Source organism: Lissotriton helveticus, chromosome 7 (genome assembly GCF_964261635.1).
Source record: "Lissotriton helveticus chromosome 7, aLisHel1.1, whole genome shotgun sequence".
NCBI lineage: Eukaryota > Metazoa > Chordata > Amphibia > Caudata > Salamandridae > Lissotriton > Lissotriton helveticus.
The window spans coordinates 1,273,176,095-1,273,191,836 of record NC_136068.1 but is presented as its reverse complement, the minus strand read 5'-3'; the positions used below and the strand labels follow the sequence as shown (position 1 = coordinate 1,273,191,836).

The 15,742-nt window shown below is 43.1% G+C and overlaps 1 protein-coding gene across 1 annotated transcript in view; it reads right to left on the bottom strand.

Annotated features, from left to right (window-relative positions):
- LOC144770175 (proton channel OTOP2-like) overlaps nucleotides 1-15,742 on the bottom strand; it is a 390,107-nt gene that overhangs the window by 244,981 nt on the left and 129,384 nt on the right. The window contains exon 2 of the mRNA XM_078654481.1: nucleotides 160-529. Coding sequence (XP_078510607.1) covers nucleotides 160-508 — 349 coding nt within the window. The 5' untranslated portion in view covers nucleotides 509-529. The remainder of the gene's footprint in view (nucleotides 1-159; nucleotides 530-15,742) is intronic.

Sequence of the window (15,742 nt, the reverse complement as noted above, 5' to 3'; positions counted from 1 at the left end):
TAGTTCCATTCACTGACATTCAAACACAAGACGATAAACATGGAGCTGGCAAAGACATTGCCTGGCATCACCTGTGTTACCTGTATTCACACCACATGTGATGCCCCTGGCCCTAGAAGACTTGTAGATATTATGCTGGTTGGTTTGTAGATCACCTACCTCGCAGCCATATGGGTCCTGCATGGTGGTCCTTGAAGAGGATAGCGTCTTGGTGCTTGGTCAAGTACATCTGGACACACATCCACAGGACAGACAGGAGCATCAGGCTTGACAGGAAGACCAGGACCTCTAACTCATCAACGGCCACCTTCTCCAGCGAGCATGCGGTGATGAGACAGCAGCCAAACAGCAGGATGTTGACAGCCACCAGAGAAGAGAACAAACGGCCTCCTTTCTTCCAGAGCGCGAAGTGATGAGGCTCACTCGAGTGATTCTGTTGGAGCGCAGGTGCACCCTGCTGGTCAGGCAGAACGGTCCAATCCAGCTCTAGTTCTGTGACTGACTCCATTGGGCTGTGTAGTGTCACTATCTAGGAAGACAACACATACTGAGGATTAGCAAGCAGAAATTAATTCTGAGATTTGTCAACCAATCAAAATTAAATAATGTACAGCGTTTGTTTGTCTAGATACTTATTTAAGTGTGTTATGGCAGATTAGGGGGGTTTTGACTTGCTGTAGCATATGTGACCCTTCGCAGGCATCAGACGCTCATTGAAGTCAATGGTTCTTTGGACCCAGTAAGTGGTAAGGTAGAACCACTAACACAATTCAATACAAACCCAATCAATTTAAGCACCATGACCAATGTAGCCACAGAATGAAAACTCCAGGCGGAAATATAGTTAAGAAGTTTATTACAGACTCAAGCTTAAAGTCATATAGACTATTCGCATTGCCAAATATTTAAAAAACGTAATCACCGGGGGTTATCCAAAATAACAGAATAAGTTCAGAGAGACTAGCATTAACAAACATAAATATGCAAGAAAAATAATGCTGAGATACAGAAATCAAACGCTGCTCAGGATTAGCAATCATCAATCAATTAAAATTCAACAGATTCATACTTTAGGCTGAGCAGTGGAAAACCCTACAACTCACCAAATCAGGGAAATACATGTGTAGGGCTAGACAGTGACCACATTTCAAAAAGCACTAAAAAGGCCCCAAACTAATTTGGAAAAAGGATCATCTTGGCATGTAAACTTCTAACTAAGGTGGGCAAAAAAACTAGGAGAGAAAAACAAGAAAGTCAGCTTATCAGAAGCTCGATCAAGAGTCGGGATTAAGTAAATAATCCTAGGTCTCAAAAGGGCATTGAAGGGTCACAAGCAGAGAGGAAAATACCTCTCCAAAAGGTGACACATTAAGGAACTCTTCATCAGCAAAAGTGCCTTGGTCAAGAATGTAACGCAAACAAATGATGGACAGAATGCTGAATAAATCATACATTCACCCCCAGTCAAGAGATCTGGGTTAAATTCATCGTTCTTTTGCTCACCATGGGTCAAGAATTTAATCAGCATCTCTTCACAAAAGTCCAGTTTAGTACTGTCATCTCAAAATTGTAAAACATTCTGATTCATCAGAAGTATCAGCCTATTTTACATTGAAGGGGCATCATCAAATACTATAAATAAATCACACGACTCTGAGTTAAAACATACTTCAAATATAATCAAACAACGAGAGAGGAAGGGTCAAACAGTAACTCTTCTACCCCTTCAATAATCATTACAACAACAAAAGAGTGACACAAAAGGTGCAAAGGAATGTCTGTTGGACAGTGCAACCTGAAAGGAAACTACTTAAGCTTATAGCCCAAGTCAGAAGTGATTGGTGAAGAAACTGTGATTCAAAAAAGAACCCTCACTCACCAACAAAGTTGGTGACTGGCTTCATCATCAGGTTCAGTTTTGAAGGCTAGTGAATTTGTGCCCAAAAGTGTGTCAGTGAATTAAAAGAAAAGCCAACTGTTCCCTGTACCCATTTTAATAAAGGGATAGTCGACCTTCAATAAAAACAAAGTGCAAGCGGACAACTAGTGGTTGAGTACATTTGAACCAGTGTGTCCTATCTAGTCATCGTGGTCAACATGTTTCTGCTATTATGAGCTACCTATACTCAGCATTCGTCAGGACTATAAAATATGCCCCGATGGTCCACGCACACTAAGACGAGACCATTCTTTAGGGATACATGATACTTGAATATAAACTCACGGAATTCCCATGTTGACTCTCCTTGTGTTGCCAAGGGTCTGAGATTGTCTGTATCGGTTGATGTTACTTCTTGGGCTTGCGGCAGGGGAAACCTTTACGCCCGATTTGTTGCAATCCAGCGACTCCCCACTGGCTACCTATCAAGCTCGCATCCGCGGCCCGAATGATCAATTCACGTATCACGTATCCCTACAGAATGGTCACGTCTTACTGTGCGTGGACCATCGGGGAATATTTTATGGTCCTGACGAATGCTGAGCATAGGTAGCTCATAATAGCAGAAACATGTCGACCACGATGACTAGATATGACACACTGGTTCAAATTTACTCAACCACTAGTTGTCCGCTTGCACTTTGCCAAAGTGAAACATTTTTATTCTAATTCGGTGTGTCATATTACCTTGCAAGCGTAATGCGCTTGTTGTGGATCGCCCGGGGGAAGGTATAGATGTCAGTCACTTTGTATCTGAAATACGATATATGTGGGTCATGTTCGGTTGAAATATAAGCATGCTAGCACAAAGCATGTATCTCTACGTTGTACTCGGGACATGAATTCCGGCAGCCTACCTGTAATTCTAATATGCCTCGATCAGTAGGGATTCTTGTGGATCATGAAAATGTACGCAGTCGGCTTAGGCCTCAACTTTGATTCGGAGCTTCAATTTTTCTTAGGCGACTGAAATCCTGAATAACATTAAAGAAAGTTTAGATCAACTTACTATGTACTGACATAACAACTATGATGTAACGATTTGATGTATTATACGTTTTTTTTGACTCCTACCGAATTTGTTGCTTGTCATAGAGGTATCTACTAGGTTTCGAGTTCGCCTTTCTAACAACGAATGTATTTTTACTTCATATAAATGTGATAATTGCAAAGATAACCACAGTGTAACCCATAGGTTGCATTCTGGTTATACTTCAGTAATGATGTTTTCTTTGATGGTCTGACTAATCGTATGAGATTCTTAGATTTGTAAGAGAGGTTGGGAAGAGATCGTTTCACGTTTTTCCACAACCGCTGTGAGAATATGCGAGACTGTTGCAACATCTTCCTAGTTTATTTACTAATCTCTGTTCACTGACAGATTAAATAGGGCACTGAGCATGCAATCTATTAGCACCATGCTTGCGATAATATTCACCTACCGCATATTGCGGATCGTCACCTACAATGCTTTATACTTTTTGCTTACACTACTTCACCTAATGATAAACAAAAGGTATGCCCCTCACAAGAATCTTACAACCAGTCCTTTCTCGGCGAAATGACCGTAAAACCTAATTGACATATAACTTTGATGTAGGCACACCCCTGTCCAGGTTTCCCTCTACTGCTTCTATCTCTTTAAATCGGTCCAGCCTGAATGACGTTTACGTCACGCAGGGGGCCGGATGCTACTTAAGCACTTGCACTTCCGGGTCACGTGTTCGCACTTCGAACACGGAGACCCGGGAGAAGAGAAAAGAAACAAGACGTCCATAAGGTAAAGCTACCGCAAAATCTTTCTTGGGGGCCTGATTTGTTGACTACTATCCACAGTTTGGAGTTTTTAACCCGCCTGTCCGGATTGCTTGTCTTACAGACACCAAGTCCGGACGAGGCAATGGAACAATCCCTACTGATCGAGGCATATTAGAATTACAGGTAGGCTGCCGGAATTCATGTCCCGAGTACAACGTAGAGATACATGCTTTGTGCTAGCATGCTTATATTTCAACCGAACATGACCCACATATATCGTATTTCAGATACAAAGTGACTGACATCTATACCTTCCCCCGGGCGATCCACAACAAGCGCATTACGCTTGCAAGGTAATATGACACACCGAATTAGAACGGCAATTCCTGTCTTTAAAGGATTTCACTTAAAAAAGTGATTTTTACTTTTTAAATACTTTGAGCGTTTCAAATAGAATGTGGTGTCATTTTACTAAACAAAAGGAATAAAAATGTTTCACGGTTGTCAGCAATCCCAACGCACCTTGTTCTGGGAAATCTTTATGCTAGCTCAAAGGAGCTGTTGCAATGTTGTCCAACATATAATCACTTGGTGCAGTTTGAATCCTCAGACCAGAGGAGCGCAAACAAAGGAAGGCACCTATTACAATTCGTTTTCTATAATGATAGCTATGATTAGCACCACTAATCCACTTTCCCAACACCAAAATTATATATAACTATATATTTCTTAACTTTATTGCAGCCATTGCGCTTTACTTCTTAATAGAGAATTGGATGGTCTTGGGCCCTTCCGGGTCGGAAGTATCACCGGAAGAGCGGTGAGCTTTCCGTGTTTTATTTTATATCGCCATTTAATTCTTATTCTGAATTTACTGATGAAAAGAACCTTAATCTTTATTGTGATTTACTAGAGCAAACCCTAAGTCTGTGCCTAGTCACGTGATTAATCTATAATTACTTACATCTTTATTCATCTAATTTTCCGACCTCTCTTCCTTTCTTCCACCCTTCTTTCCCATTTTCATTCCTTCTCTTGTTTCTCCAAATCTACCCATCTCTATTAATCACGACAGACCGCATAGTCCATACACAACCAATGGAGGTATGTGTCGGAATTTTCTACTATTGTGTCACCGAGCACCTATTGCACGCATGATCTCTCACATCGGCATAGAACTTAGTTTAGCACTTCACCATGCACAACTTTGAAACAACAGCACAAGTTATACACGCGAATTCACGTCAACAATTAGGGTGCTTAAGTGCACGACGGCTCACCCCAAATGCATGGTATACATGAGCTAATTTTGAGCACCTTAGCACACTAAAGGATGTTTTCCCACAACCATCTCAAGGGCATTGACCTATGCATGAGATTATCCAATGTGATGCTTGTCTCAACTGCTGACCTGAAGTGGTGTTCAAGGTCGAACTTACAAATGTACATATCCCCAAGTATAGCTCCTTGTTTTCTGTATTATTTCCAGCCCTGAAGATTCGCCAGATGCGATGAAACACGTGTCGGCTGGTTGTTCACAAGCTGTGTTTGATTAAAACAAGGAGATCAAGACTAAAGAGATCAAGACTTCTTTATTGACACCTATTCATTTATTTATAACAATTTGCTTATTATTGTTGTTTCTCTGCATTATATTGAACATTTGCGTTTGGACATTGTTCCATTTTGTACCTGTCAAGTGTGTGCATAGGGTATGTTTTTTCTTGTTATGTTGGATTAGTCCAGCTTGCTGGCTTCTCCTTTGAGTGGTTATATGGTTATCCACTCACCCAGTTGCACCACACTCCACTTGGTCCTACAGTGCTTCCATACTGGCAGTGCGCCCTTCCTCTGACATCTAAAAAACCATCCTTCCTTCAAATAACACCAAAGTAGCTCCTTGGCATGAAGGAGAGGCATACTTATATAACTTAGCTGATAACAGTAGAAGAGAAAAAACACAAGGTGCATCATTGGGTAAAATGCCTTTGGCGGTATCTTCTCATTAGTTAAATGAACTCACCTCTGCAGACTGATTACCCGGATAGTGCTTACATCACGAGACAATACTTTAGGACTCATCCTGTGTGTGTACGTCACGTGCTGGAGTTTGATTTTCAGACACAAACAGGCCGCGCAGAGGAGCTCCGGCTGGGTCCTCTGTGCAGTATGGAACATGTCCAGCTCAGCCTCAGCAGGAGACTGGACCGGGTTAGGAAAAGAGGTGCTCGCCGAGGAATCAGACTGACCGGGCATGCGAACCCCGTCATAGGCTGTGTGAGGTGTTGTGATGGGGTGCAGCGAATCTGGCAGTGATGGGCGCTATGGGCGTCTGAGGCACATAAGAGGCCGAGGGTCTCCAGACCAGCCAGGGATCTGAAGGCCAGATGAACTGTGGTGGAGGCTGGACTCTGAGGCCTGGTAAATGGACTCTGAGGGCAGAGGTCATCTTCACTGGAGAGCTGGCAGGGGTTCTCTGAGTGCCTGCAATGGGATTTGAGAGTCACTGGAATGGGTTTAAGAGTCTAAGGGACATATTTGCAAGCCCCTATTGGCACAGGAACGTCACTTTTTGTGACGTTCCTGTGGCGATAGGGCCTTCGCCTTAATTACAAGGCAGCGTTAAGCCACTTAACATGGCTTAACGCTGGTTTGTAAATAAGGCCCCCTTTCCCGCTATGCTTAGGTTGAAAGGGGAAGGCATTGGGTGTTGCGGTGGGCGTTCCACCACATCATCCATTGATTTTGACTCTGCCCCACATTTACAAGGGCAGCGTAAATATGAGGCAGTACCAAAATTAAGACCAGGGAAAACCTGGTCTTACCCTGACACAACGAGGAGAAATGTTTAATTTCTCTACGTTTTTGCTGTTTTCATGTGTGCTGAGTTGTGCAGCACAAATGGAAACAGCAAAATGCCAATGATAGTTTATGTACAGGAAGGTCCCCATTCCTGTACATGAACAATCATTTAAAAAAAAAAGCCATTTTGTAACTACTATAGAAGTTACAAAACAGCATTTTAAGATTGTTCATGTGCAGGAAGGGGGACCTTCCTGCACATGAACAATCTTCCCCTCAACGCAAACTAACTTGCACTATAGTACAAAGGTGCCTGCGTTGGCGCTAGGCTGCTAAGTTTAGCGCCAGAGCAGGGGGGAAATGCAGAGCTGCACCATATTCTTGTAAAAATGGTGCAGCCCTGCGTTTCGGAAGTGGCGGAGTGCGGTGTTAAGCCAGGAACGCAAAGCCACACTCTGCCCCTTCCCTTGTAAATATACCCCTATGTGTCAGCAGTTTGATGCTGAGATTCTTACGGCTCTAAAGGCGGCCAACGTGGAGCTTAGATATTGCTACCAAATGCCCCCATGCCATGCACAACACCTTCCACCAGTCATGTATTTTTACTAATTTTTCATTTTAAAGGCGATATTGAAGACCAGAGCAAGAACATTGCTTTGGGATGTAAAACCCGGCTGGCTGATGATGTCAGATAATGTCTTTATGACATGAAGCCTCTCGGCAGCTCTAAGTGCCAACAAAGGGGTGGAGGCAGAAAACCATGATGGGGTAGGGTTCTGTGGGGCAGCAAAGGAGCGTTGGGGGAGGTATAGGTGTCTGATGCTAGCAGGGGAGTCTGAGGGCACACACAGAAAGAATGAACACTCAAGGCTGGCAGATGGAGCAAAAGGAGCTTGGGCAAAGAGGTCAGTGGGAACCTGTGCATCATGAAGTAAAGGAATACATGTTGGCAGAAGCGGCCAATGGCTCAAAACGGATTTATTAGGGATTGTGGGGCCAGAAATCGGGGTTATGGACCAGAATCTAACCCTAAGAGTCTGATGACTTGTAGATATGTCCGTGAAGTAGCAAAGGAGCTCAGAGGCACAGCAGAGGGGGATCCTGGCATTCGCATGGCAAGCGTTCTGAGAGCCAGCAGACAGTCTGAGGAGCCCAGAAGGCTCAGAAATGAGACGCAGCTCACCTGAGAAGAATGGGCTTTGTTGGGGTCTTGTTTGTCGGTTTGTAATGGGGGTGTGAGTGAGAACTTTGGGGCTGGATGGGGTTAGTTAGCCTGCACAGGACACTATAGTATGGATGCACAAATATAGCATACTATGTCATAATAAGTATCATAAATCAGTACCTAACATTTAGATTGTATGATATGAGAGGTAATGTCAGCCTGTGCACACACAAATCATAATAACTCACAAGCAGTAAGATAAACACACAGCGATAAAAACATCAACCTAACGTCAGCAAAAATGATTACTTCTGGGTACACGTAGACACTAATAATTCCAGATACAACCATCTACACTGAATTTATAGTGAAGAAAATGGCTGAATAGTACAAAACGAGGACGGGGTAGGAAGAAGAGGAGGCAGGGAGGAAGCAAAGGCATTGGAGCTGCTAACGCGGGATTACTGGTTACTAATTATCTTACCAAATCCCAAACTATGTCGACTGAATCGTTGGTACCTGTCTTTGAGTAAAAGGTAATCTCGCAATAAGTCAATCAATTTAAGAACTTACACCACTCTAAATGACCACTGACCAAATTTAAGTTTTAAAGTTTTAATATAAAGTCAAAGATAACTGAAGATACAAACTTCTCAAAATGAGATTAAGAAGATAAATCGGTATCACTATGAACATGAACTTTTTGAATAGTCTGAGTCTGAAAAACAGAATAATAAGTACAAGCTCGAAAACCATCAGGGTTGCCAAAATGGATACAAGTTGCAACCTCAAAGTCATTACAGAAAAGAAAATTAAGGTTAGTCTGTCCCTACACTACACTAAGTGACATCCCTACTTAACAAGATCTTTACCCTCTAGGTGTCAGCCGTGGTGACTTCCTAAGAAGATCACGCACTTCTCTTTGTCTCTTCTCTGATAATGGGTCTCTCCTGATCAGCCTATCTGCCTACCCATCCGCTTCCTTAGGCTCCCAAAATCATCTGCTCTGCTCTCCTCCCGGGTCTCTTTCCCTAATACCAAATCACATTTCTGATAGGAACGCCCCTTGGGACGCCCCTCACGTGGTACATCTTTGCGCGGTAAACTCCATGATGGTACTCTTGAAGACCCTCGTTATAGTTGACCTTGGTTCCCAGGCTTCTTCTTCAGTGCGCTGATACCCCCTGAAATTCCTGGAAACTCCTACAGGCCTGCGCAAGGCGCCACTGAACAAAGTCCCTTTCATTCGAGCTGATTAGGACCCTCGCACCTGCATACAGCTCATCCTGCAGTGGGCCTCAAATTCCAGACTCCACCATATCTTTAGTCATAAAACACTCTCAAAGCTCTGTGCTGGACACCTCTCGACCTCTTCCCTAACGAGCACATGACAATTTAAACTACATGACATTATCGGCTCTGGCCTACTTGATTTACATGCAGCAGGTCCCTGCACTCTTAAAACGTTAACTTGATTTAAACAGCAAACATTCTTAACTAGCATACGTTTCTAAAATAACACATCTATAAAGCATATACTTTTAACCCTAAGTTCAATAGTACATTTGGAAGAACCATGTCAACCTTATCTCACATTAATTTAGCAGCACGTTCAGGTTTGCTGTGAATTGCCCTAAGGCCTACACATTATACTGGATTTTAAAGTTACATTTAATTCGGACATGATTCTTTTAACATGAGAACATGAGGTTTTCACATATATTCAAACATTTCTACCTTAATCTCACACCGTTATAATTATAGTTACTCTACTTAACATTCTATACATTTCACTACTGAATATAAACCACTCTGTATATTTCACTCCTGGATATAAAACACTCGTGTGCAAAACATGTTTAAACTAACTACGTGCTTGTAAATATGGCGTACTTATACATTTTTTTCAAACTTGTGCTCTCTCAGTCCCCCCTTTGATGACCTTCAGGGGTCATCATCACCAAGACACTAAAAATGTAGAACCTTTTAAAGTGAAGACAGGGCAGTTCCACCTCTTTTCATACTCTCTAATGCTTTCAGACTCTTATATTGAGTGTCCTGCATCGCTGTCAACTCTTCTTCCTGTTTCTTCATAGCTCTCTGTAACCTATTTGCTCTATAACATTGATACAAACGCACCAATCCCCACAAAGTGATTACACAAATCACAATTATGATGATGGGTTTCAATATGTACCAAACGATACCCTTTCCTAAGTTGGCAAACCAACTTCCAACTTTACCCATTCCATGGCCTACTTTTTCCCACACATTTACCTTTGCCAGGTCCTCAATTTCGTAGTGTATGGCAGTGATGTTTTGTATATACTTCTCTAGAGGTTTTGAATTGTCTGGAATGTAAGTACAGCATTCCTGGACCTTCAAAGCCTTACAGACTCCTCCCTCTTTTGCTAACAGAACGTCTAAAGCAAGTCGGTTCTGAAGAACCATCGCCCTAATCGATTGCATCTCCCCTTCTATCAGCATCAAGGATCTTGCAGTACTGGCAGATAGCCTATCTACGACTGTAGCTAACCTCCTGATCTTAATGTCATTCATTATCAATCCTAAGAAAGGGAATGCAGCACCTAGTACATCTCCAACTACCTCGGCTGCACCCAGCCCTCGTTTCCATCTAGTTGATATTTCCTTCTTAGGCGTGTCTAAATTCTCAACATGATATATTTTAGGGAAGACAACAGCCAGATAGCATGATCCGTACCAATTATCTGGTAACTTCACATAGGCATATCTTCCACATACAAAATATACATTTGGTATTGCTTGCATCCCTTTCATAAAGTTCTTAGAGTAATACTCCAATTGAAAGGCATGTTCACAATGGACTTGACCTACATAAAAGTTTTCATAATATGAGTAACTCCTGTGAATGCACAGTTTTCCCCGTTTATCCTTATCCAAAGCAATTGGACCAATACTACCTTTTCTTTGATGTGCCCTCTCCTCCTTGGTCCAATCTGTTTCCCATTGTCCTGATGCTTTCAAAATCTTCTGCCTCCTATATCTAGTATCTACCTGTGCTATAAACTTTTTCTCAACTTCTGATATTTGACAAGTCAGATTGTTCCTTCGAGCATGTGAAGTATCTAACGTTTTCCATGGAATAAACCATTTGTGTAGTCTGTCTTCGCTTTTGTAGTAGTCCCATTTGTTCAAATGCTTGAAATTCGGAACCTCTGGCAATGTCGAGTCGAAATTCGAGAAATAATACTCGAATCCTTCTCGTCCATAAAACATGCTCAACAATAAACTGCACGTTATTCCATATGTCAACGGAAGATGATGGTATCTGATACCCTCCTCCACTGAAGCTGGTAATTGCATACAAACGTAACAATCCTTTACTTCCATGGCATCAACATATTCATAAAGCAATTTAGCATAAGCATTTGACTTGTAATTTCCCTGTGACTCGTCGGTGTGAAGCCTTTTTATTTCTGCATCTAACAATGCTTTGTCTTTCTCATTGATGTTTCCCTTCTCTTTAATAATGGTAGTTTTCGGTGTTGATACTCCCTTATCCTCCTTAACTGCGGTTTCATCCCCTTCGTGTCCCGCTAGGAATGAAACAGTTACCACTAAAATTATAAGAGAAACCACTACTCCTAAAAGTGTAACAGCTATACATTTTGCCCTGCGGGTCGGGTTGCCAGCCTCCATGTTCTCAAACAGTGTAGTTTTTGACTTTCTTCCAGCATTCACTTCCTCTTCTTTTCAAACAAAGTCTTTCTCTCTTGCAATGTCTTTCTTTGAACACTTGGAAGCTTGACAATTTGTTTCCGCAAAACAGTTCAAAGTCCAGTAGAAAATAGACAACCCTAGCCCTTCTCCATCCACTAAAATGAAACCCCTATCACTTTTCTTCTTCCACTCGGCGCTAGGTTATCTTGCAACAAGTTTTTACAATTTCTTTTCAACAGTCTTATTTTCGTCTGAAGTTATGTATGACTCAAGGAGTGACACTACGTCTTCATAAATGTCCATCCGAAGTATCATTCCCTCAGGTTCTGGGCAGTTCGTACCACAACATGGAAAGTCAACTTTTTCTAGGATTATTCTCCTTATTTCGCTCAAGACAAGTGGACGGACAAAATTGAGAGTTAGCGTTTTTTCAATTTCCACTCCTGGTACTATCAGTTCTACATCCACAATTACAAAGGGGTCCGTTCTAATCAAGATCACTTTCTTCACCTTTCCAGTTCTGCGCCCCTTTGAAGACATTCACAATATGGTATTAATCCACAACAATAAGCGCTCCTAGCATTTCTACTATTCGCTCAAGCATTTCCAAATGAAGAAGAGTTCCCTCCAATATTGGATATCGTGAACAGCAAACTGGAAACTCAACTGTCTCTAAAATCAATTTTCTTATTCCACTCAGGAGAGCAGGATGAACGATGTTGAGTGTCAGCAACCTTTCGGTCTCCGCTCCTGGCAGTAGAAACCTTATTTGCACTGTGATGATCGGGTCAGTTCTGATCAGTTCCACTTCCCTGATCCTCCCTGTTCTGTGTCTCCCAGACATCTGCAACAAGGTAGGTCCAGTCGGGAGTAGAGTATCTTCTACTAGGCACTCGCACCCTCCTTGATCTTCTAAGACCCTCCTCGGCTTGATCCTGGATATCTTCTTCTGGATCTGAGTCTTCGGATATAGGAGTAAGCGTTTCTTCCTGGGCCGACCTCAAACTTAGCCTTCTTCTCCGAGTTGGCCAAGTGGCAGCTCCAAGCCTTATTCTCCTATTCCTTGTCCTCCCACTTGGTTCTTGGTCGCTCCGATACGGATCTGAGTCTGAGTCGTATTCACTTCTGCTCTCTCCTTCAGTTGCGTCTTCTGTCTCACTGCCGTCCTGCCTTTGCTCTTCTTCTGAATCCGTTGCGTTCCCAACTTCTTCTGACACCCCCTCAGCCGCCTCTATCCCTTCTTGCGACTCTTCTTCCACTTCCGGGCTTTCGTCTGGGATGGGAGCTGTTCCTTCTAGAGGTGCTGGAACTCTGCGAGTATGGGAAGCATGGATCCAATTTGGCAGCCCCCCGCACTTCACCGCGGTGTTCGTTATCAGGATTACCTGAAAGGGCCCACGCCAGCGAACATCTAGGCAGTTCTTCCGGACGTGTTTTTTAACTAAGACCCAGTCCCCTGGGTTCAGGTCATGACACAGGTTCCTCGCTGCTGGAACTTCAACTGCATGCACCTGAAGGGACACAGAATGGATGGCGTCAGACAGTCCTTTACAATAATCCAAGATCAGATCATCTGTAATATTCAATAGAGCAGTAGTTGGAACTGTAGGAAGTCTCATGGCCCTCCCCATCAGGATCTCGTGGGGAGAGAGACCTGTCCTCCTATCAGGTGTGCTGCGCATGCTCATGAGCACTAAAGGAAGAGCATCTGGCCAACTCAAGGATGTGGATGCCACTACTTTAGCCAATCTATTCTTCAAAGTGCCATTCACTTGTTCCACAATTCCTGAAGCTTCTGGTCGATAACTACAATGCAGCTTTTGATCGATATTCAGTGTGGAGCACAACATCTTCACTATTTCGCTGTTAAAATGTTTTCCTCTGTCAGATTCCAAAGAGGCAGGCACCCCGAAGCGCGGTATCAACTCCCTGAGCAACAATTTAGCCACTGTGAGTGTATCGCACCTACGTGTAGGGTACGCTTCAACCCATCTGGAAAATACGCATACAATCACCAACACATACCGAAGGCGATTGACTCTTGGCATTTCGATGAAATCTAGTTGCATTCTATTGAAAGGCCCCCCCGACCTCCCAATGTGACTCAGTGTGACTGGTGTTCGTTTGCCTACGTTCAGCTGTTGGCAAGTAACACATCGCTTACATACTGATTCTGCTGCTATTCTGAATTTCGGGCAATACCAAGTCTGCCTAAAAACTCTCATCATAGCATCCCTTCCTAGATGTACTGGACCATGTATTTCTCTCGCCATGGGATTAGCTAATTCTTCAGGTAACACAGCTCTCCCATCTGCTGAAACCCAAAAATCCATTTCACTTCGCACACAACCTGCTATTTCCCATGCCTTTTTCTCTGTTTCAGGTGCGTTCTCCTGCATTATTCTTAAATCCTCCCAAGTGTCTACAGTTTCTAACATCATACTTAATTCAGTCTTTTCTTCTGCACCTTCTATTTCCACCTTTGAGAAAGAATAACTTTGTTCCGCACAATAGCGTGCGACTTCATCAGCATATCTATTACCTTGTGACACAAAATCTGTATTCTTAGTATGAGCTACACACTTCACTACCGCGATGTCAACAGGACCTTGTAATGCTTCTATCAGCAATCGCACAAATTCTCCATTTCGAATGGGCGAACCAGAGGAGGTCATGTAACCCCTCTGAGACCACAACTGCCCGAAATCATGAACCACACCGAAACCATATTGGCTGTCCGTGTAGATGGTGACTCTCTTTCCATTTCCTGCTATGCAGGCACGAGTTAGGGCAATAATTTCTGCTACCTGTGCGGAATGTACTCCTTCCAGGCAAGCGGCTTCCACAACTCCAGTAATGGTACAAACAGCATAAGCTGCTCTCAACCGACCAGTATCGTCTCTTAAACATGAGCCATCAACAAAGTAAATTTCATCGGGGTCAGACAATGGCTCATCCACAATATCTGGTCTGGGTTTCGTGCATAGTTCAGTCACATCAAGGCAATCGTGGTCTTCACATCCTTCGCCTTCTATTACAGTAGGTAATGGCATCAAAGTAGCAGGATTCAAGACAGAGCATCTCCTGAGAGTCACGTTTTCTGCGGCAAGTATAACTTGCTCGTAACGCGTGAGCCTGCTATTGGTCAGATGCTGCGTCTTCGTCCTGGTCATTAACAATTCAACTGAATGTGGTACATACACCACTACTGGATGTCCCATCACAATACTCTCGCTCCTTTCAATGCTGACACCCGTTGCAGCAACGGATTTGAGACATCCGGGCAACGCTGCGGCTACTGGATCTAATGTAGCCGAAAAGTATGCAACTGGTCTACGGGCATTACCGTGGGTCTGTGCCAAGACTGACAAAGCACATCCCTCTCTCTCACAGCAATAGAGTGAAAATGACTTTTCATAATCTGGCATTCCCAGAGCCGGAGCACGACATAAATCGTCTCTCAGCTGTAAAAACGCCACCAAACATTCTTCATCCCATGGTACCGGATCACTCACCTCCTTGTGCGTCAGTTTCTGTAAGGGCTTTGCTTTCAGTGAAAAGTTAACTATCCACTGTCGGCAGTAACCCACCATTCCTAGGAACATTCTAACTTCTCTCTGTGTTGTAGGCGCATTCATTTTCATTATCGCCTCAATCCTCTCCGGGGACACCTTACGTTTCCCTTTTTCTAACCTGTGCCCTAGATACTGTACTTCTGTCAAACAATACTGCAACTTGCTCGGAGATACCTTATGTCCATTTTCAGCTAAATGATTCAGTAAGGCAATTGAATCTGCTTTACAAGCTTCCTCTGTTTCTGACGCAACAAGTAGGTCATCTATGTACTGTACCAGAACCGAGTTCTGTGGCAGTACTAGATTCTCAAGATTCTTTTTCAGCAACTGATTAAAGATGGATGGGCTATCTGTGAATCCTTGTGGGATTCGACACCATGTTAAAACGCGATCTTCCATTTTAAAAGCAAAAAGATACCTGCTCTCTTCATCCAATGGGATTGAAAAGAAAGCCTGACAAAGATCTATCACTGTGAACCATTCTGCTTGACATGGTATTTGAAACAATATCACTGATGGATTCGGTACCACGGGACAACATGAAACGACTATGTTGTTAATCTTTCGTAAATCCTGTACTATCCTGAATTTCCCACTAGGTTTCTGCAAACCCATAATCGGGGAGTTACAAGGACTACCCACGATTTCTTTCAGTATTCCCTGCTGTATCATTGACTCGATCACAGGTTTTATTCCCGCAATCGTTTCCTGGGACAATTTGTATTGAGGCGTTCTTGGAAACTCAACATTTGGTTTTACCAAAATTTTTACCGGTTCTACCCCCTTAATCAATCCTATTTC